Genomic DNA, 22,559 nt, shown 5'->3' on the forward strand with positions numbered 1-22,559 from the left:
CTACATTGGGGAGACCAAGTGCGGACTGGGTGACCGTTTTGCGGAACACCTCCGCTCGGTCCGCAAGCAGGACCCTGAGCTTCTGGTTGCTTGCCATTTCAACACTCCCCCCTGCTCTCGTGCTCACATCTCTGTCCTGGGATTGCTGCAGTGTTCCAGTGAACATCAACGCAAGCTCGAGGAACAGCATCTCATCTACCGATTAGGCACACTACAGCCTGCCGGACTGAACATTGAGTTCAATAATTTCAGAGCATGACAGCCCCCCATTTTACTTTGATTTTTAGTTGTTTTTTCTCTTTTTTCTTTACATTTTTTACTATTTTTTTTTGCATTTATTTCATTTCATCTTAGTTTGTTCAGTTTGCTTACCCACTGTTTTTTTTCAGGTTTGCACTTGCTGCTGTTCAATATTCAGTCCGTTAACACCTATTCTGTACTAATGCTTTGTCTTTCAACACACTAACATATTGTTTGCCTTTGCTCCATGACCTTTTGGTCAGCTATGTGGCCTTGTCCAATCTGCACCTTCTCCTTTGTTATCTCTTGCCCCACCTCCACCTCACTTGCTTATAACCTGTGACATTTTTAATATTTGTCAGTTCCGAAGAAGGGTCACTGACCCGAAGCGTTAACTCTGCTTCTCTTTCCACAGATGCTGCCAGACCTGCTGAGTGGTTCCAGCATTTCTTGTTTTTATTTCAGATTTCCAGCATCTGCAGTATTTTGCTTTTATATTAATGTAATAGCTCACTTGTTCTTCAATAATGCCAAGGAACTTTTTTTGTCTGCTGAACAGGCAGATGGGGCATTGAGAAATGACACTTCAGACAATGCAGCATTCCACCTGTCCAGCATAAAGTGCTAGGCTAGATTATGTGCTTGAGTTCTACAGTAGAACTTGAACTCATGACCACCTGACTTGGATGAGAGTGCTGCATGTAATCCAGCACTTGAAGCTGCATGAGCTTTTAATTATAGGGCTTCCATTCTGTAATTATTCAAGGTGAGAAAATGAATGTAATTTTTAAAAATCTACTTGCTGTTTTGTGATTTATGTAGATAAATCAATGCATTGTGCACTTAAAAAGCTTAATCCTTGTTTCCCCAGGTGCTGATGATGATTATATCCAGTGGCTTGCACATTCAAGTAATGTTAATGATCCTAATGATGGCTGTATGTTGGGTTACAAAGAAAAATTTCGGCGGTTGAGAAAATCTTCCCTCTGCCGAAATGGGCATGACTACATCGTGAATAAACAGCCCAATGTCTGTCTGTGTACTCTGGATGATTATTTGTGGTAAGCCATTGCTATTTATCCAATGGTTCATGATGAAAATCTGCTAATGCAACTTTCTTTACTTAGTTTAAAATGTATAGGCTTGCCAAACTATTTGTCTGGATGGAGAAATACAGAACAGGAAAAGTCTGTCTGCCAGGTCTTAGTTTCACTCTGCATGACCATAAACGTTATCATCTCCTATTAGAGCTCCTAACCTGTCATTGTGTTTAAAATCCCAACTTGTCAAGAAAACACCATATGCCAAATAAGAAATATTAATTTCATCGGTTGGAAACTTTCATTAGACTTTTAATGGAAAAAATTCCGACAGTAACTTTTACAAAAAGCGGGCAGCTAAGATGGCCACTGCAATTTGCATCTGAAACACTTTTGCACATTCAAAGGCCCAACTGCAAACCGAAGTCTAAGCAGCCCTGGACCAAGAACAATGTTGTGCTCTGAGTAATTGAATTACCTAGGATTGGTTCATTCACACAGCAGTCAAGGCCATCATAACACATTGACTTTGAAAGAGCAAACCCCTCCGAGTGTAAATATTGGCATCCTGGAACATGTGGAACCAGCTCTGAACCTTGTATCTCATTAAAAACAAAAGGGATTGAGAACCATGTGACTGTCCACTTCTGGAAAAAACAAGTTTTGTTACACTCACAGAAGACCAGGAGTAACTGAGACTGCAGCAGCAGAGAAAGCTGCATGCTCCCCTCTCCCCCTCCCAGAAAACATCAAAGTTGAAAACCATCTGCAACTGTGGACCCTCCAAGTCTACAAGCTGCTACAACCAGCGACCAGGGGAAGAGAGCCAACTACAATTCTGCCTTCAAGGAAATCCTGAGCAAAGCAGACCAACCACAAAGTGCACTTTGACCAGCACAGACTTCAGGAATACAGCTTCAGCTGAGGACTGCCGGATCATCCACTTCACAGACTGTGTATTTAAGTTACATTTATTCTGGACTTTAATTCAACCACCAAATGTACTTTTTCCTCTAATATATTTGTGTGTATGTGTGTGTGATTCTCATGTGAATGTGTCACATCTTTTTTTAGTATTTTTAAATCTGGGTTGGAGTGTTCAGTATAATAAACTTGCCTCTTTCTTGTTTAAACTCAAGAAAACCTGTCTGGTTCTTTCACGACCACTGTAGGTAAAAAGGTAAAACACTTGCAGAAGTGGTAAGCACAATCACTGTTTAAAAGGAATAAATAAGACGAAGGATGTGAGGGGAGCCTGAGACCCCCTCTTCAGCTGGCCGTAACAAACTTAATTCAGTTAATTAGTGTAGATAGTGGAGCCCAGCACGTCAGTGCAAAAGACAAGGCTGAAGCATTTGCAACCATCTTCTGCCAGAAGTGCCGAGTGATGATCAATCTCAGCCTCCTCCTGACGTCCCCAACATCAGAGATTCCAGTCTTCGGCCAGTTCGATTCACTCCACGTGATATCAAGAAATGGCTGAAGGCAGTGGTTACAGAAAAGGGTATAGGCCCTGACAATATCCTGGCTGTAGTACTGGCATCCACCCGGCAATGTGGAAAATTGTATTAGAATGTATTGTTTCTAATCAGATGCTTTAATAAGTTTACTGTGAATTTGCTTTTAATAACATGCCTTACTGAATTAAGTCTTAATTGTAAAGTTGGTTTCATTCTGCATAAATTTTGGAAGGAAAAGTCAATTATTTGCTTTTTGCAAGTGGGAACTGAGTTCTCAACTGTTTTGTTAAGGTGGCATTTTTAGTTTGTTAAATTGGCTGGGAATGGCGTTGTTTATAAATCATATTTTTTCCCTTCAGTGATTTTGGATACTATCGAAAAGAAAATAGTTCGGAATGTGTAGAACAGGCTGATCTGCAGGGCCATGATCTGGAGTTCTGCTTACAAGGAAGAAAAGAAATATTGAAGACAAATGGGTAACAAATGTGTTTCAATTAACACTCTTTGAAGGGAGTTTTGGCTCCAAGGCTGTCAGTGCCTCTTAACATGAACTGGCATTCTGTGTAATTTGTGTAATACAAATCTTCAGATTTAAGAGTAAATGCAAATTAAAACTGCAGTTGATGTGAGTTGCAATCATTTCCTTTCTTGTGGTAGTCCTAGACATTGATTAGATTAAGATTTGGGAGTAGATTGAGGAGAGAGGTAATGGTCCTGCAGGATTTTCAACCGGGATTCTTTACAGGTTAACAGGTTTCTTTCTGGGTTGATGGCATTGTTGCTGCTACATGTTGTTTTAAGGGCTTGAGTGAGCAATTCCTGGTGATCTCTGTATATGGCACGATATATTTGTCCATAGATACTAACTGTGCTTGTTGAGCATTTGGAATTTTTGGGCTGAGCCCCTAACTGGAAGCATCCAAAATGAATAGAGAGGGCTAGGAAGTACATTAATTATTATTGTACTTGGTGTCCCAGGAAAGATTTGGGCAAGTTGTTCAGGACCTACTGTAAGAAGGGTATCTGGAGAGCTGAGTCAATTTAGCTACAGGGATTAGATTATCCTATCCATCAGGTGGCGGACAAATTCCAGTCCCCAAATTGTGATCTGTATGGTTAGCTACAAATTCAACACTTCCCGCAGAACCCAGCCTTGCTGCACAAGTTTTGATGTGAGCACCTATGACAGGAGGTATGAAAGAATCCAAGCCCAAAGGGTTCTGGTTCTTTGACTGTGTACTAGCCACCTAAATATATTCTCCTGATTTGGAAATGTTAGATTTTGTTGGGGATTTGTTTATATGGTATTTGCATAAAACAGAAATGAATGTTTGAAGAGCAGTTTACAGCAGTGGTCACCTTTTTTTAAAAAACTGGAAACCTGAGGAATATTTGCACTATTCAACACAAAAGTAAAATACTGTGAATGGTGGAAATCTGAAATAAAAACAGAAAATTGCTGGAAATACTGAGCAGATTAGGCAGCATCTGTGGAGAGAGTAACAGTTAACTTTTCAGGTTTTAAGCTAGAGGAAGTGGAGAGGGTGGGAAAAAGAACAAAAGGGGAAGGTCTGTGGAAGACAAAAGAGATTAAATGACCCTCCCCTTTTGTTCTTTCCAGTTCTGATGAAAGGTCATTGACTCTTTCTCTCTCTCAGTACTCCATTATGTTTGAGAGCTTCAAAACCAACCATGAGCTCCTTGTTGAGTGGTTTGACTTCTAAATTCCTCAAATATGCAGTGATGATGTGGAGGGGTTGGGCAAGCTGGCAAAGGCATCTGGCGCCAATGCGCAGGTGCCAGTGCCATTTTTAAAGGGCTTGACACCCCAAATGAAACATTAAATTTTTAAAGGGCCAGATCGTGTACATTGCAAAAAGTGAATTTAAAAGTCTTCCCATGCCCTCTTTCACCCCCCGCCCATGGCATTAAACTTTATTTCAGCACAATCCTCCCATCCCCCACAAAGTTCTGACCCTTTCTCCTGTACCCCTTGCCATCACCCCCTCCAACCAATCCGAGGAGTTTGACCACCGCCCCCCCCACCCCCCCGGCCACAACTGCGCTGGAAAACATTCCTCCCCCCACCCCCCGCTCCCGGTATTGGAGAGGCTTTAAAATCCAGCCTGTAGTGTTTCCACAATGGCATTTACTTCTGTTTTACAAGAGAAAAAAATTATTCTGAACTCAAAAGTTTGACTGTTGGTGTTGTGTTGGCGTTCCATTCATATACTTTTAAAATAGAAACTCTTCCTAGATCATATTAAATTTGAAGTTTCTTAATTTGGTATGGTTGATACATTAAACAATTTGTTACCATCTCCTCATTTCTTAGATACCGAAAAATTCCAGGAGACAAGTGTCACGGAGGGATACAAGTCGATCGCTCAGTGAAAGACATGAGTACAAAATGCATCAGTAACTTGTTCGCACATGAAGAACTGGTAAGTGCAACAGTAATCATTGTATTTCAGGTAAAGGAAATGTTAGAATCATAGAATCACCACAGAAGGAGACTTATTCGGCTCGTTGTGTCCGTGCTGGCTCTCAAAGAGCAACTCATCTAGTCCCACTCCCTCATCTTTTTTCCCCACAGCCCTGCAAATATTTCTCCTCACGTAATTGTCCAATTCTCTTTTGAAATCCACAATTGAACCTGCCTCCACCACACTCTTGGAGAGTGCATTCCAGATTTAACCACTCTCATAAAACAAAAAAATTCCTCATGTCACTGTTGCTTCTTTTGCCAATCACCTTAAATCAGTGCCCTCAGGTTCTTGATCCTTCCAACAGGAACAGTTTCTCTCCATCTACTCTGTCTAGACGTCTTATGCTTTTGAACATCTCTTTCAAATCTCGTTTTGATCTTCTCTTCAAGGAGAACAGACCCAGTTTGTCCTATTTTTCCATGTAACTGGAGATTCTCATTCCTGGAACCATTCTTACGAATCTCTTGCCTGTGCATTCACATCCTTCCTGAAATATGATGCCCTGAATTGGACACAATACTCCCAGCTGAACTCAAATGAGTGTTTTATACAGGTTTATCATAACTTCCTTGCATTTGTACTCTGTGCCTCAACTTGTAAAGCCCAGGATCCTGTATGCATTATTAACTGCTTTCTCAACCTGCCCAGCTATATTCAATGATTTGTGCACACGTACCCCCAGGTCCCTCTGCTCCTTCATCCCCTTTAGAATTGTACCATTTATTTATATTGCCTCCTTGTTCTTTCTACCAAAATGCATCACTTTGCACTTCTCTGCATTAAATTTCCTCTACCACTTGTCTGCCCATTCCACCAACCTGTCTGTGTCTTCCTGATGTTTATCACTATCCTCCTCACAATACTTCCAAATTTTGAAGTCGTGCCCTTTACACCCAAGTCTATATATTTATTAGGAAAAGCAGGAGCCCTTACACTAATCCCTGGGGAACCCCACTGTATACCTTCCTCCAGTTCTGTTCACCACTACTCTTTGTTTCCTGTCACTCAGCCAATTTCATATCTATGCTGCTACTGTCTCTTTTTATTCCATGGGCTGTAACTTTGCCAACAAGCCTGTTACGTGGCACTTTATCAAATGTCTTTTGGAAGTCCATTTACTCCACATCAACAGTACTATTCTCCTCAACCCTCTCTGTTAGCTCATCAAAAAACTCGAGCAAGTTAGTTAAACATGATTTACCTTTATCAAAGCCATGCTGGCTTTCCTTAATCCACATTTGCCCAAGTGACTATTAATTTTGTTTCAAGTTAACATTTCTAAAAGCTTTCTCACCACCGAAGTTGAGCTGACTGGTCTGTAGTTGCTGGAGTCATGCTTATACACTTTCTTGAACAAGGGTGTAACGTTTGCAATTCTCCAGTCTAAGGCCACCCGTGTATCTAAGGAGGTTTGGGCAATAATGGCCAGTGTCTCTGCACTTTCCATCCTTATGACTTATCAACTTTAAGTATAGTCAGCCGATCTAATACCAAATCTTTATCAATTTTTAGCCCAACTAATGTCTCAACTACCACCTTTCACTATGATTTGGGCAGCATCATCATCCTTAGTTAAGACAGATGCAAAGTACTCATTTAGTACCTCAGCATGCCCTCTGCATCCCTAATTGGCCCCATTCCTCTTTTTACCAGCCTTTTCCTATTTTAGATGCGTATAGAAGACTTTTGGATTCCCTTTTCTGTTAGCTACCAGTCATACTCTCTATTTTTGCTTCTCATTTCTTTTTTCACTTCCCTTCTGAACCACCTTTGTTGATTTGATTCATAGAGGGAAATAAATATAGTGAAGAATTTCTGAAGTTAAGTTAAGCTAGAAAGCAAGTGTAGGATGAATTCTTGGTCAAAATGTTGACAGGAATGATTGCTCCATTGTACTACTGTGATGGTACTGTCATTGCCAGAAGTGTTTTGCAGAGCTGCTAGTCTGATCTTGTTGGTGTGAAACTGCTTTCATTAGAAAACTAGTGGAGCTTTTATTTTTATTTGCTTATGCGGTGTGGGTGTCGCTGGCAAGCCAGTGTTTATTGCCCATTGGTGGTTAGTTTTTTTTCCCTAAATAAGAGGCGTTTGGGATTGAATTAACTTTCCAAGATAATTCTGGAGTGTAAGATGTGGCAACAGAGAGGGACAGGCAGGACTGCTTGAATTGGTCCACCAAAATCTGGTAGTGGACAGTCAGACCAGTCAATTTGTGCACTGTAGATTGCAGCTCAGAGACTCTAATCTGCCAATTTGTCTGGTGGGGAGAAATGGGGTTTATATCGGTGAGGCTGTTGAAAGTTGAAATGAGACTGTTGTGGAATGAATTCTGACCTGAAATATTAACCTAGTACAAAGGTAGGATAGTTGTATTTCTCTGGTGACATTGCTAATCTTAATGAAAACATCAAGGCAGCTAAGAGATCTGACACTTTGTCCTTGCTTTGTTATTAACTGTACCTATTCAAAATTATTCTGTTCAAATAATGTTTGGAATTAAATAAATAACATTTCCTTTGGTTTCAGTCTGATTCACGCAGAACCAGCTCTGTGCCAATTATTGCCACAATAATAGCATTATTACTGATGCTGTTAATTTTTGGAGTGATTTTTATCAAGAAATACGTGTGTGGTGGAAGGTAAGTGTATTTGATTTAATTTGGAGAATTGTATATTTTTTGAGGCATTTATGGTTAGTTAAATTTGCAAACCTTTTAATTTTCCAATGTTCAGTTCATTAAGCCCAGTTGATAACCAATTTTGATAGAACAGGAGCAGGAGAGAATACAAGGAGTTTTAGTTAAAGGAATAAACTGGAAACAGATCCAATTGATGTGCAACTTTCCCACTTCATGCTGTTGGTAGGAGCCTTGCCTGATGAGCATTTACAAGAAATTCAGGAATGCGCTGCACATGATTTTCTGCAAAGTCAGAAAATTATTGTTTGTTTATTGCAAATCATCCCAAGAATGGATTTCTGTTGGCGCACATATACCAATAACAACTAGTAGCCTGTGCCTAGAATGATATTTTATGGGTTTGTGTGTTTGATATCCCGATGTGGTGGTGTTTTTGATTGAACAGTTTCCAAGAAAGTTGCTGTGCAGTCACCTAGAACAATTTATAGAGACAAGGGACCAGCTTGGTTGCCTTTTCCTCTTAACCAGAGGAGTTGATGGAATGAAGCCACTTAGTTTCATCCTACCTACATTATCTGTTGCACTTTAAAAAAAAAATATTTAAGGGTACATTTATACAACTATAGCATTAGCGCATAGCGACTTTCATAACGTTGTAGTATAGATCTCCAGTTGGGACCTAACCATGCAACCTTGCAGGCTGCTTACAAAATTTGACAGTCGTCATTAATTTGTATGTATCTTAAGCTACAAATGCTAACATATTTAAGTAACAGATAAATGCAAAATCAGAAAAATTAGGTAACAGTGCAAAAACAGTCCTTTCAACCCCTTGCTGGGAGCAGGGTGAGGGTGTCAAAATTCATGACAAAACAGCAAACAAGAAATATAAGCACAAATCAATTGAGTTGCATCTGTCTCAAACTCTGCAGTGCTCTTGGGATTATGTGGTACTGATGATTTATGAAAATTATTTAAATTGCCTAGCAAGCCATTAAAGAAATAATGCAGCATTTTATTTATTTGACAGCAGCAACATTTTTTTGCTTCAAGCTCTTCCAATTTGGCAAAATTATGAAATATTAAATAAAATCAGCTGAGAGTTATATGTGTACATCAAATGGACTGTGCTAAACCAAGTCTTGATCATTTCCTCAGTTTTGAATGGAACTACTAATCTTGAATTAAGAACATACAATCTGAGAATGCAAGTCGGTAACTGAAAGGCCTAATTGGTTGAAGGGTCTGTCCAAGAGTCATAGTTATATGGCACAGAAACAGGCCCTTCGGCCCATTGTGTCTGTGTCGGCCAAGCACCTATCTATTCCAGTCCCATTTTCTAACACTTGGCCCGTAGCCTTGTATGCTATGGCGTTTCAAGTGCTCATCTAAATACTACTAAAATGTTGAGGGTTCCTGCCTCTACCACCCCTTCGGGCAGTGTGCTCCAGATTCCATCCACCCTCTGGGTGAAAACATTTTTCCTCAAATCCGCTCTAAACCTCCTGCCCCTTGCCTTTAAATCTATGCCCCCTGGTTATTGACACTTCCACTAAGGGAACAAGTTTCTTCCTATCTATGCCCCTCATAATTTTGTATACCTCAATCAGGTCCCCCCTCAGCTTTCTCTGGTCTAAAGAAAACAACCCTAGCCTATCCAGTCTCTCTTCATAGCTGAAATGCTCCAGCCCAGGCCACATCCTGGTGAATCTCCTCTGCACCCTCTCCAGTGCAAGCACATCCTTCCTATCGTGTGGTGACCAGAACTGTACACAGTATTCCAGCTGTGGCCTAACAAGTGTTTTATACAGCTCCATCATAACCTCTCTGCCCGTATATTCTGTGCCTCGGCTGATAAAGACAAGTATCCCATATGCCTTCCTAACCATCTTATCTACCTGTGCCTTAAGTGATCTATGGACAATTACACCAAGATCCCTCTGACCCTCTGTACTTCCTGGGGTCCTACCATCCATTGTGTATTCCCTTGCCTTGTTAGTCCTCCCAAAATGCATCACCTCACACTTCTCAGAATTAAATTCCATTTGCCACTGCTCCACCCATCTTACCAGCCCATCTATATCGTCCTATAATTTAAGGCTTTCCTCCTCTATTTACGACACCACCAATTTTCACGTCATCTGCGAACTTACTGATCATAACTCCTATATTCATGTCTACATCATTAATGTACACTACAAACAGCAAGGGTCCCAGCACCAGTCCCTGCGGTACACCACTGTTCACAGGCTTTCACTCACAAAAACAACCCTCGACCATCACCCTCTGCCTCCTGCCACTAAGCCAATTTTGGATCCAATTTGCCAAATTGCCCTGGATCCCATGGGCTCTTAACTTCTTAACCAATCTCTCATGTGGGACCTTGTCAAAAGCCTTGCTGAAGTCCATGTAGACTACATCAACTGCTTTACCCTCATCTACGCATCTAGTTGCCTCCTCGAAAAATTCAATCAAGTTAGTTAAACACGACCTCCCCCAACAAAGCCATGCTGACTATCCTTGATTAATCCCTGCCTCACCAAGTGGGGATTAATCCTGTCCCTCAGAATTTTTCCCAATAGTTTCCCTACCACTGATGTTAGACTCACTGGCCTGTAATTACCTGGTTTATCCCTGCTATCCTTCTTGAATAATGGTATCACATTCACTGTCTTCCAGTCCTTTGGTACCTCTCCTGTGGCCAGAGAGGATTTGAAAAATTGTGTCAGAGCCCCTGCTATCTCCTCTCTTGCCTTATATAACAGCCCTGGGATACAGCTCATCTGGGCCTGGGGGTTTATCCACTTTTAAGCCTGCTAAAACAGCTAATCCTTCCTCTCTTTCAGTGCTAATTTGTTCAAGTATATCACAATCCCCTTCCCCTACATCGTCTTTCTCCATAGTGAACACAGATAAAAAGTAATCATTTAAAACCTCATCTCTGTCCTCAGGCTCCACACACAGATTGCCACTTTGGTCCCTAATGGGCCCTACTCTTTCCCTGGTTATCCTCTTGCCCTTAATATACTTATAAAATGTCTTTGGTCTTATTCAACAGTGAATTAAAGTACTGTAATACAAAGATTTTTTGTTATATTTTTGCCACTTGCAGTTTACACTCAAATTGCTATGATTTGTGGCTGGGAAACCATTTTTTTCTGTGTGAAACTGTTAGATTATTTATGAAGGGAAGAATATATCTGTATATAAAATTTGTCAACTGTCATCCCTTAAAATTGTTTTTATTCTTTCAGATTCTTGGTACATCGGTACTCAGTCCTACAACAGCATGCAGAGGCTACTACAGCAGATGAACTGGGCACCACCTTGGCTGCCAATAAACCAGAGTATCACGATGACTCTGATGAGGTAAGCGTAGTACAATTTTCCCTTTTAAATAGAAACATAGAAAATAGGAGCAAGAGTAGGCCATTTGGCCCTTTGAGCCTGCTCCGCCATTCATTATGAGCATGGCTGATCATCCAACCCAGTTAACCTATTACAAAAACAAGAAATGCTGGAATCACTCAGCAGGTCTGGCAGCATCTGTGGAAAGAGAAGCAGAGTTAACGTTTCGGGTCAGTGACCCTTCTTCGGCAGTTCCGAAGAAAGGTCACTGACCCAAAACGTTAACTCTGCTTCTCTTTCCACAGATGCTGCCAGACCTGCTGAGTGATTCCAGCATTTCTTGTTTTTGTTTCAGATTTCCAGCATCCGCAGTATTTTGCTTTCAGTTAACCTGTTCCCGCTTTCGCCCCATATCCTTTGATCCCTTTAAACCCAAGAGCTATATCATACTCCTTCTTGAAAACGTACAATGTTTGGACCTCAACTGCTTTCTCTGGTAGTGAATTCCACAGGTTCACCACTCTCGCCAGTCCCGTCATCCCAGGAATCAGTCTGGTAAACCTTCACTGCACTCGCTCTTTAGCAAGAATATCCTTTCTCAGATAAGGAGACCAAAACTGCGCACAATATTCCAGGTGTGTCCTCACCAAGGCCCTGTATTATTACAGCAAGACATCCCTGCTCCTGTACTGGAATCCCCTCTCTATGAAGGCCAGCGTACCATTTGCCTTTTTTACCACCTGTTGCACCTGCATGCTTACCTTCAGCGACTGGTGTACGAGAACACCCAGATCTCGTTGCATATTCCCCTCTCTCTTTATAGCCGTTCCGATGATAAGCTGCCTTCCTGTTTTTGCTACCAAAGTGGATAACCTCACAATTATCCACATTATACTGCATCTGCCATGCATTTGCCCACTCACTCAACTTGTCCAAATCACCCTGAAGCCTCTCTGCATCCTCCTCACAACTCGCCCTCCCACCCAGTTTTGTGTCATCTGCAAATTTGGAGATATTACATTTAGTTCCCTCATCTAAATCATTAATATATATTGTGAATAGCTGGGCTCCTAGCACCGATTCCTTTGGTACCCCACTAGTCACTGCCTGCCATTCAGAAAAAGACCCATTTATCCCTACTCTTTGTTTCCTGTCTGCCAACCAATTTTCTATCCATTGCAATACACTACCCCCAATCCCATGCACTTTAATTTTATACGTTAACCTCTTATGTGGAACTTTGTCGAAAGCCTTCCAAAAGTCCAAATAAACCACATCCACTGGCTCCCCCCCCCCTCATCAACTCTACTAGTTACATCCTCGAAGAATTCTAGTAGATTTATCAAGCATGATTTCCCTTTCGTAAATCCATGCTGACTGTCCGATTCTACCACTGTTCTCCAAGTGCTATGCTATAAAATCTTTGATAATGGACTCTAGAATTTTCCCCACTACTGACGTCAGGCTGACTGGTCTATAATTCCCTGCTTTCTCTCTACCTCCCTTTTTAAATAGTGGGTTTACATTAGCTACCCTCCAATCTGTAGGAACTGTTCTAGAGTCTACAGAATCTTGGAAGATGACCACCAATGCAACCACTATTTCTAGGGCCACTTCCTTAAGTACTCTGGGATGCAGACCATCAGGCCCTGGGGATTTATCGGCCCTCAATCCCATCAGTTTCCCCAACACCATTTCTCTACTAATACTGATTTCCTTCGGTTCTTCTCTCTCCCTAAACCCTGTGTTCCCCAACATTTCTGGTATGATATTTGTGTCCTTCTTTGTGAAGACAGAACCAAAGTATGCATTTGGTTGGTCAGCCATTTCTTTGTTCCCCATAATAAATTCCCCTGTTTCTGACTGTAAGGGACCTACATTTGTCTTCACTAATCTTTTTCTCTTCACATACCTATAGAAACTTTTACAGTCAGTTTTTATGTTCCTCGCAAGCCTGCTCTCGTACTCTATTTTCCCCTCCTTAATCAATCGCTCGGTCCTCCTTTGCTGAATTCTAAACTGCTCCCAATCCTCAGGTCTGTTGCTTTTTCTGGCGAATTTATATGCCTCTTCCATGGATCTAATGCTATCTCTCTAATTTTCCTTGTAAGCCATGGTTTGGCTACCTTTCCCGTTTTACTTGGCCATGGGAAAATTAAGAATTTTCCTGTGTCGCCTCTTGGTTCAGTTAGCAGCACTCTTGTTTCTAGGTCAATGGGTATGGGTTCAAGCCTTCAGGAATTTGAGCACTTAATCTATGCTGACACTACGGGCTGGATTTTACAGGCGCACCGCAACACCTGACAGCGCACTTTGAAGTCGCAGTCTGCCCGTGTGCAGCTGCCGTTTAAATGGAAGGCGCGGAGCTGCCGTCCCCCATGATGTAGGGGGGCGGCTGCTCCGTATCTGGCAGTGGTGTCAAGCATCATCGTGCAGGTGTCGGTGCCATTTTTAAAGGGCTTGAAGCCCTTCACTAGCATTTACATTTTTAAAAGGAACAAATGTTCAAAATTCAAGTTATGCATGTAGTAACAGTTTCACTCCCTTCACCCATACCCCCATGGAAGGATCGATTTATTAAATGTCCATTACCCTTCCCAAAAAAACTCTGATGCAGATTCTGACGTTCCCCCCCACCGGCCTTTATTAACTTTAAACTTTAACTCCTTCCCAACAACACCCCCACCCGATCAAAAGACTGTTCCCTGCTCCTCCCACCTCACCCTGAGAATTACACTCCTCCCCCTCCCCCTCCCCACCAGTGACTCGCCTTGGTTCCCCAAATGGGGATCCGAAGGGACAGGACGTCTGGCCACCGGCTGGAATATTGGTGTGGGACAGCTGCCCGGTCTAGGTAGGTTTATTTACATTTATTTGAATACATTTTGCAACACAAATGAAGACCCCGCCGCTGGTAAAATCTAGCCCTACATTGCAGCTTTGTCAGGGTGCCTTCAGATGATCACTGAATTTGGGCCACACCTGCCTGTTCAGGTGAATACTAGAGATCTTGTGAAACTGTTTGAAAACCAGGGCATTCTACCAGTGTTTGAGCCAGTTTTTTTTCATGCCAGCAAAAACCGATGAAAGGGTCATTCATTTCATTGCTCTGTTTGGGATCTTGTGTTCACGTTGCCTCTTGTGTTTGTCTGCAAGAATGTACTTCATTGACTGTAAAGTGCTTTGGGACATTCTGAGGACATTAAAAGTGCTTCAGAAAATTTAATCCCTTATATAGAAATAAGACTTGCATTTATATAGCATTTTTTATGACCACCAGATGTTTCTAAGTGCTTTACAGCCAATTAAGTATTTTTGAGGTGCAGCCACTGTCGTAATGTAGGAAATATATATATTTACTGGTTTTTCTGCTTTAGCCTCTTCCAACCAGCTGCATGAGGGGTCCCAGGGAGCCCCTGTCACAGGAGCTCTTGGAGCAGGTTTTCAGCTACCCCTTCAAGAACACCCTGATGCAGATTCACATGGCCTGCATCTGGGCTTGCCAGCTGGACATGCTTGCCATGTGCGTGTATTAGTCCCTGTCTGTGTAGCAGAGCCTGGTCTCCAAACGTCTCGGCCATCCCTACCATTGGACAAAGACCTTGATTCACTCGACTGTGTGGTAGTCAGTGTGCAACGGCCACTCCACTTTAAAAGAACCCATGCGCAGGCATCTTCCACCCCCTCAAAATGGACTTCGGGACCTAGAATATCAGGATTGGACTATTTAGAGTCATAGAGAGATACAGCACTGAAACAGGCCCTTCGGCCCACTGAGTCTGTGCCGACCAACAATCACTAATTTATACCAATCCTACATTAATCCCATATTCCCTACCGCATCCCCACCATTCTCCTACCACCTACCTACACTAGGAACAATTTCCAATGGCCAATTTACCTATCAACCTGCAAGTATTTGGCTGTGGGAGGAAACCGGAGCACCCGGCGGAAACCCACGCGATCACAGGGAGAACTTGCAAACTCCGCACAGGCAGTACCCAGAACTGAACCTGGGTCACTGGAGCTGTGAGGCTGCGGTGCTCACCACTGTGCCACCCCACCTAACACTGGAGTGGAAGAAAGTCATCCTCATTCCCGAGGGACTGCCTAAGAACAAGAAGAATAACGTAGGAAATTCGACGGCCAATTTGCACGCAGTGAGGTCGCAAAACTGATGATGACCAGATAATCTGTTTTTATGATGTTGATTGAGGACTAAATATTGGGCAGGACACCGGGGATAAATTGCCTGCTCTTCAAAATAGAGCCATGGGGTCTGTTAGGATCAGGTGAGAAGGGATCTAGGGGTTCCCTCTCAGCTTTTGCCTGGTTTAACCAGAACAGGGTTTAATTTTAAAACACTGTGTTTTTAGCTCCCCCTTAGTGAATTCTCGTTCACTATTCCAATTGTAAGGCAAAGAAATCAGACAGGTTTTCTTAGATTTAAATAAGAAAGGTCGAAATTTATTAATCTTAAATTCTAATCCGGTTACCGACTACAAATATGCGACGTGGCCATGCTAGCATGCATAGGCGAAAAACACACATGCAGATAGAGACAGAAAAAGTAGAAGGAATAAAGGGGAAAAGTTTGAGGCAATATCTGGTAGTTATAGTCCTTTAAGTTCAATGTGGAGTCTTTGGTTGCCGGTAAGTCTTGCAATTTGTTGGGGCCCATTGCACGCTTGAACTTGTTTCGATGTCTGAGTCTTTTCGCTCTTGAGGTTTACGTGTCTTCCGTGGGTCCGGTGGCTAGGGAGAAAGCGAGACAGAGCGGATTCCTTGTTCCAGCTTTGGTTGCAAACTGCCTTCTGTTCCTTTCTGTCTAGCACAGTTCAAAAACCCCAGGTTGCCAGCAGGTTAGTCATGTGACTAGCTCCTTATTTGGAATAGTCTCCTGCGAGGTTTGTGGATTGTATTGCCTTAGCAGTCTCTGGAATGTGCTTTCTTACACCTTCAGTGTTTGGTGATCAAGACCTATTTGGATTAGTTGGAGCTTTTGTCTCTACAAGCAGCCTCTCTTAGTATGCAAATGTCCTTCCAGCCCAGTATCTGGGGTGATCTTCAAACCTGTCATTTCTTCACTCCAGCAACAATTTAAAATCAATGTTAATATGACAAAATTAATATTCATTCTTGGCATGACCGATCTTTTACATCCACCCAAGCAGACAGATGGGGCCTTGGTTTAACGTTCTCATCCAAATCAGGGCACTGAAGTCAGTCTTGATTTTTTTTTTTTGTGCTCAGTCCCTGGAGTGGGACTTGAACCCAGAACCTTGTGACTCAAGGCAAGACGTAGGCTCTGCATGCGCACTATCTCAGAGCACAGGAGACCGTTTACGCATGTGCACTGCTTGGAGTGCTCTGATGATGTCAGCGGGCAGCTGCGTTGTCAGGAGTTGCTTTGATAATGGAAAGCCTGTCCACCATCTACAAGGCACAAGTCAGGAGTGTGATGGAATACTCTCTACTTGCCTGGATGGGTGCAGCTCCAGCAACACTCAAGAAGCCCAACACCATCCAAGACAAAGCAGCCCGCTTGATTGGCACCCTATCCAAAAACATTCACTCCCTCCACCACCAACGCACAGTGGCAGCAGTGCAAGATGCACTGCAGCAATGCACCAAGGCTACTTCGACAGCAGCTTCCAAACCCATGACCTCTACCAGCTAGAAGGACAAGGGTAGCAGATGCATGGGAATATCACCACCTGCAAGTTCACCTCCAAGCCATACACCATCCTGACTTGGAACAATATCGCCGTTCCTTCACTGTCGCTGGGTCAAAATTCTGGAGCTCTTCCTAACAGCACTGTGAGTGTACCTACCCTACATGGACTGTAACGGTTCAAGGAGGCAGCTCACCACCATCTTCTCGGGCAGTTGGGGGTCGGCAATAAATGCTGGCCTAGCCAGCAATGCCCACATCCCATGAATGAATCTTAAAAATTTTAAAATAAGCTTGTCACTTTTTTGTAATTGCACAATCTGGTTACTGGCTGGCTGAAACAACTCTGAATTGTTTCTTTGTATTCAGTTGCCACCATCTTAAATCTTTTTAACCATGCATGTTTTAATTTACTTAGGAATATTTTCAAAATATTTCTGCATTTTGTATTTACAAACTCTCCTCCTGGTCCCTTCTTGACCACCAGCTTCCCATGTCCCATGGACTCTGGTGCTGAGTTCAAGGTCTCCCTCCCAAATGTTATTCTTACTGCTCACAGACTTGTGCCTCTGCTTGTGAACTTTCCCTTCCTGAAGCTGGCAGCTTCCTGAGTGACTGTAAGCCAAGGCACTAAATCTAGAAGCCCAAATTGCCCCCAAAAAATCAAAGGAAGATAAATGGAAGATAGACTGCTGGAGGATATGAAAAATAATGAAAAAGAGACCAGAGAATAGGGACTGAAGGACACAGAATTCAGGGCAGAGGGAGAGTTTTGAGATAAATTCATTGTAGTAGAGTGACAACTCAAGGCGATATAGGCAAAGAATTGGAGAGAAATAAGTGGACATGGGAATTAATGGAGGAAATACTGAGGGAAGAGTGAGGTTTGAAAGAACCAAAGTGAGATCAAAGAGGTGGGTGGACAGAAAGATACTGATAGAGAGAAGAGAGAAATCCTAAAGGAGAGAGATCAGAGGGATGGAGAGGCAGAAAGTTTGGAGAATAGAGAGGGGGAGAGAGAGAGAGAGAGGTATTGGCTCACGTACCAGCACCCACCCCGGATGGTGAGGGAAGGGAAGCAGAGACAGACAGACAAAGGCAGATATCATGTGGAAAGGCAGGGAAAGATCAAGGACCGAGAAAGGGATCATGGACACAGAAAAAGAGATTGAGGCACAGACTGCACAACCACATCCTTAAACCACTCTAGATCAATACACATTGTGTCCCAACTTCCAACCTATCAGTACCTCACCCATTGACCATTATCACATCCTACAACCACCATTGTAACTGCCTTTTCCTCAAATACTCATCATCTCTCACCCCAAGCATGAAGATTTTTCCCAAATCCCTTCCTCGCAATGTCATCTTGAATGCCAATGATTTCCTGTCCCTTTCACTTGACTTCCAACTCCCTGCGACTGCTTTTGGCCTAAGCACCGTGGTTCTCCCTTTGTTTCTCATCTCTGACGACCTTTTATTTTGCCACTACATGATATCAGTGCGAAGAAAAACTGCAACCATAGAATTACAACATGGAAATGAACCGTTTGTCCCAGCCTTGTTGCAAGTTATTCAGCACATGAGAAGTTGTCTTGATCCCATGTTATCAAGAAATGCCTGAAGGCACAGGATACAGCAAAGGCTATGGGTCCCGACAGTAGTACTGATGATTGCTCCAGAACTAGCTGCACCTTTAGCCAAGCTGTTCCAGTACAGCTGCAACACTGGCATCTACCTAACAATGTGGAAAATTGCCCAGGTATGTCCTGTCTATAAAAAGCAGGACAAATCCAATCTAACCAATCACTGCCCATCAGTCCACACTCTGATCATCTGTAAAGTAATGGAAGGTGTCATCGACAGTGCTGTCAAACGGTACTTGTTGCAATAACCTGCTCACTGACGCTCAGTTTGGGTTCCACCAGGGCCACTCGGCACCAGACCTCATTACAGTCTTGGTCCAAACATGGACAAAATAGCTGAATTCACGAGATGACATGAGAGTGACTGCCCTTGATATCAAGGCAGCATTTGACCAAATGTGGCATCTAGGAGCCCTAGCAAAATTGAAGTCATTGGGAATTGGAGGAAAATACCCCCTAGTTGGAGTCATGTCTAATAAAAAGATAGATGGTTGTGGTTGGAGGCCAAACATCTAAACCCCAGGATATCGTTGCAGGAGTTTCTTAGGGTCGGGACCTAGGCTCAACCATCTTCGGCTGCTTCATCAATGACCTTCCCTCCATCATAAGGTCAGAAATGGGGATGCTCGCTGATGATCTGCACAGTGTTCCGTACCTTCATAACTCCTCTGATACTGAAACAGTCCATGTTCACGTGCAGCAAAACCTGGACTACATTCAGGCATAGGCTGATAAGTGGCAAGTAACATTCATGCCACACAAGTGCCAGGTAATGACCATCTCTTAAAAAGAGAGAATCTAACCATTTCCCCCTCATGTTGATTGGCATCGCTGAATTCCCCCACCCCCTCTCCACTGTGAACATCCTGGGAGTTACCATTGACCAGAAAGTTAACTGGACAAGCCGTATAAATACTGTGGCTACAAGAGCAGGTCACAGACTGGGAATTCTGTGGCGAGTAATCCAGCTCCCGATTTCTCCAAGGCCTGTCCTCCATCTACAAGACACAAGTCAGGAGTGTGATGGAATACCGCACTTACCCGGATGGGTGAAGCTCCATCAACATTCAAGAAGCTCTATACCATCCAGGACAAAGCCGCTTGATCGGCACCCCATCCACTACCTCAAGCATCCACTCAATCCACCACTGGCGCATGATAGAAGCAGTGCGTGCCATAAACAAGATGCACTGCAGCAACTTGCCAAGCCTCCTTTGACAGCACCTTCCAAGCTGTGACCTCATCACCGAGAAGGACAAGAGCAGCAGACATATGGGAACACCACCACCTGCAAGTTTCCCACCAAGTCGCACATGATCCTGACTTGGAACTTTATCATCGTTCCTAAACTGTCGCTGGGTCAAAAAGCCGGAACTCCCTCCCTAACTGCACCGTGGGTGTGCCTACACCAGATGGACTGCAGTGGTTCAAGAAGGCGGCTCACCAACACCTTCTCAAGAGCAATTAGGGATGGGCACCAAATGCTGGCCTGGCAACACACTCATCCCTTGAATAATAAAAAAAAAAAAATGTGCCTGCCTTCTCCTTGTATGCCTTTTTCTTCCCCTTGAACCACTTATTTAACCTACTCTTGAATGTTGGTGTGAACTCTGCTTGAATCACTAATTTCGGTATTGCATTTCATTTCTGCGGTTTTTTTTTCAAAAGTAATTTTTCCCTTCTCCTTTGTAGTAAATCTCTTGTATTTAATATTGTCTCTGATCCCTCGTTCTTGACTCCTGAATCACTGGAAATAATCTGTTTCTTTAAATGATCCGAGATTCAACTGGAGTTGGGGTATTACGAAGAGCAAAGTTGGAAGTAAGCTGAGGGGAACCAGGGATAGAGAGAAATCAAAGATGACATGAGTATGAGAATTTTAAAATTGCAGGCGTTAGAAGACTGGTTGTCTATATTGGATCAGCAAGTGCAGGGGTGATGAGTGAGTAGAACCTATAGCAGCCAGAACTAGCAACCTGATCTGTAATGCCATGAGAGATCGAACAATATTTATCAATTATTAATGTTATACTTCAAAGTTGTACACAAATTGCAAACAACCCTCTCATCTTTGGTGGGACTCCAACTTAAAGCAAAGTTGCAGAGCAGTTGTTCCATGTACAGACTAGTTTTGGCTCTTCTTGAGAAATCAATTTTTTTTGTATTTGTTTGGGGGATTTAGGCATCGCTGGCTAGGCCACCATTTATTGCCCATCCCCAGTTGCCGTTGAGAAGGTGGTGCTGAGCTGCCTCCTTGCACTGCTGCGGTACACCAACAATGCTGTTAGGAAGGGAGTTCCAGGATTTTGACCCTGCAACAGTGAAGGAACAGCGATATAGTTCTAAATTAGGATGGTGTGTGGCTTGGAGGGGAACTTGCAGGTGGTGGTCCCATACATCTGCTACCCTTGTGGTTCTAGGTGGTAGAGTTTGCAAGTTTGGATGGTGCTGTCGAAGGAGCCTTGGTGAGTTGCTGCAGTGCATCTTGTAGATGGTACACACTGCTGCCACTGCATCGGTGGTGGAGGGAGTGAATGTTGAAGGTGGCGGTTGGGGTGCCAATCAAGTGGGCTGCTTTGTCCTGGATGGTGTTGATCTTTAGTGTTTTTGGAGCTAAAGGCCTGCTCAGGTCGGGGAAAAAGAACCAGACCGAACCACAGCCGACCTGGCCCGAGTCCCTCCAATTTTGCCCCACACCACCCTGAACTGATCATCCCTTTACTTGCCTTCTGACTTGGAACCTCCAGGAAGCTGCAGTGTGTGCATGATGACGTCATGGAGACGTCACTCGCTCACTAAGCAGACTCAGTTTCCCTGCTTGACATCCCGGACTCCCAGCTCAGGTAAGTTTGTTTTTTTTCTAAAATTTTAATACTTACCAGCAGAGCGCTTACTGTGTGTGTCGGCCCAACCCGAACCCGACACATGTTGTCGGGTTCGGGTTGGGTAGTAGGCCTTTACTTGGAGCTACACCCATCCAGGCAATTTGAGAGTATTCCATCACACTCCTGACTTATGCCTTGTAGATGGTGGACAGGAATTGGAGAAACAGGAGGTGAGTTACTCACTGCAAAATTCCCAGCCTCTGACCTTTTTTGTAGCCACAACATTTATGTGGCTAGTCCAGTTCAGTTTCTGGTAAATAGTGACGCCCAGAATGTTGTTAGTGGGGGATTCAGCGAGGCAATACCATTGAACATCAAGGGGTGATGGTCATTGCCTGCCACTTATGTGGCGCGAACGTTACTTGCCACTTATCAGCCCAAGCCTGGATGTTATCCAGGTCTTGTGCATCTGGACATGGGCTGCTTCAGTATCTGTGGAGTTGTGAATGGTGCTGAACATTGTGCAATTATCAGTGAACATCCCCACTTCTGACTTGTGATTGAAGGAAGGTCATTGATGAAGCAGCTGAAGATGGTTGGGCCTAGGACAGTACCCTGAGGAACTCCTGCAGTGATCTCCTGGGACTGAGATGATTGACCTTCAACAACTACAACCATCTTCCTTTGTGCTACATATGTCTCCAACTAGTGTAGAATTTTCCCCCGATTCCCATTGACTGCAGTTTTGCTAAGCCTCCTTTTTGCCGTACTCAGTCAAATGCTGCCTTGATGTCAAGGGCAAGCACTCTCACCTCACTTCTGGAGTTTAGCTCTTTTTTCATGTTTGGGCCAAGGCAGTAATGAGGTCAGGAACTTAGTGGCTCTTGCAGAACCCAAACTGCGTGTCAGCGAGCAGGTTATTGCTGAGCAAGTGCTACATGATAGCACTGTCAACGGCTCCTTCCATCACTTTGTTGATGACTGGAAGTAGACTGATAAGGCAGTAATTGGCTGGGTTGGATTTGTCCTGCTTTTTGTGGACAGGACATACGTGGGCAATTTTCCACATTGTCAGGTATTGCCAGTGTTGTAGTTGTACTGGAACAGCTTTATAAATTATAACAAATTTATAATGCAGGATCCAGAAACGCAAACTATTCTGTTGCCAAAATTACGAGTAGGGGACATAAGCTTT

At 43.3% G+C, this 22,559-nt stretch overlaps 1 protein-coding gene across 1 annotated transcript in view; it reads left to right on the forward strand.

Annotated features, from left to right (window-relative positions):
* Positions 1-22,559, forward strand: part of sort1a (sortilin 1a) — an 85,925-nt gene that overhangs the window by 59,090 nt on the left and 4,276 nt on the right. Inside the window, exons 15-19 of the mRNA XM_068057294.1 lie at positions 1,112-1,301; positions 3,100-3,216; positions 5,076-5,184; positions 7,756-7,868; positions 11,123-11,237. Of these exons, the coding sequence (XP_067913395.1) occupies positions 1,112-1,301; positions 3,100-3,216; positions 5,076-5,184; positions 7,756-7,868; positions 11,123-11,237 (644 nt within the window). The remainder of the gene's footprint in view (positions 1-1,111; positions 1,302-3,099; positions 3,217-5,075; positions 5,185-7,755; positions 7,869-11,122; positions 11,238-22,559) is intronic.

The sequence above is a fragment of the Heterodontus francisci genome, chromosome 25 (assembly GCF_036365525.1).
Source record: "Heterodontus francisci isolate sHetFra1 chromosome 25, sHetFra1.hap1, whole genome shotgun sequence".
NCBI lineage: Eukaryota > Metazoa > Chordata > Chondrichthyes > Heterodontiformes > Heterodontidae > Heterodontus > Heterodontus francisci.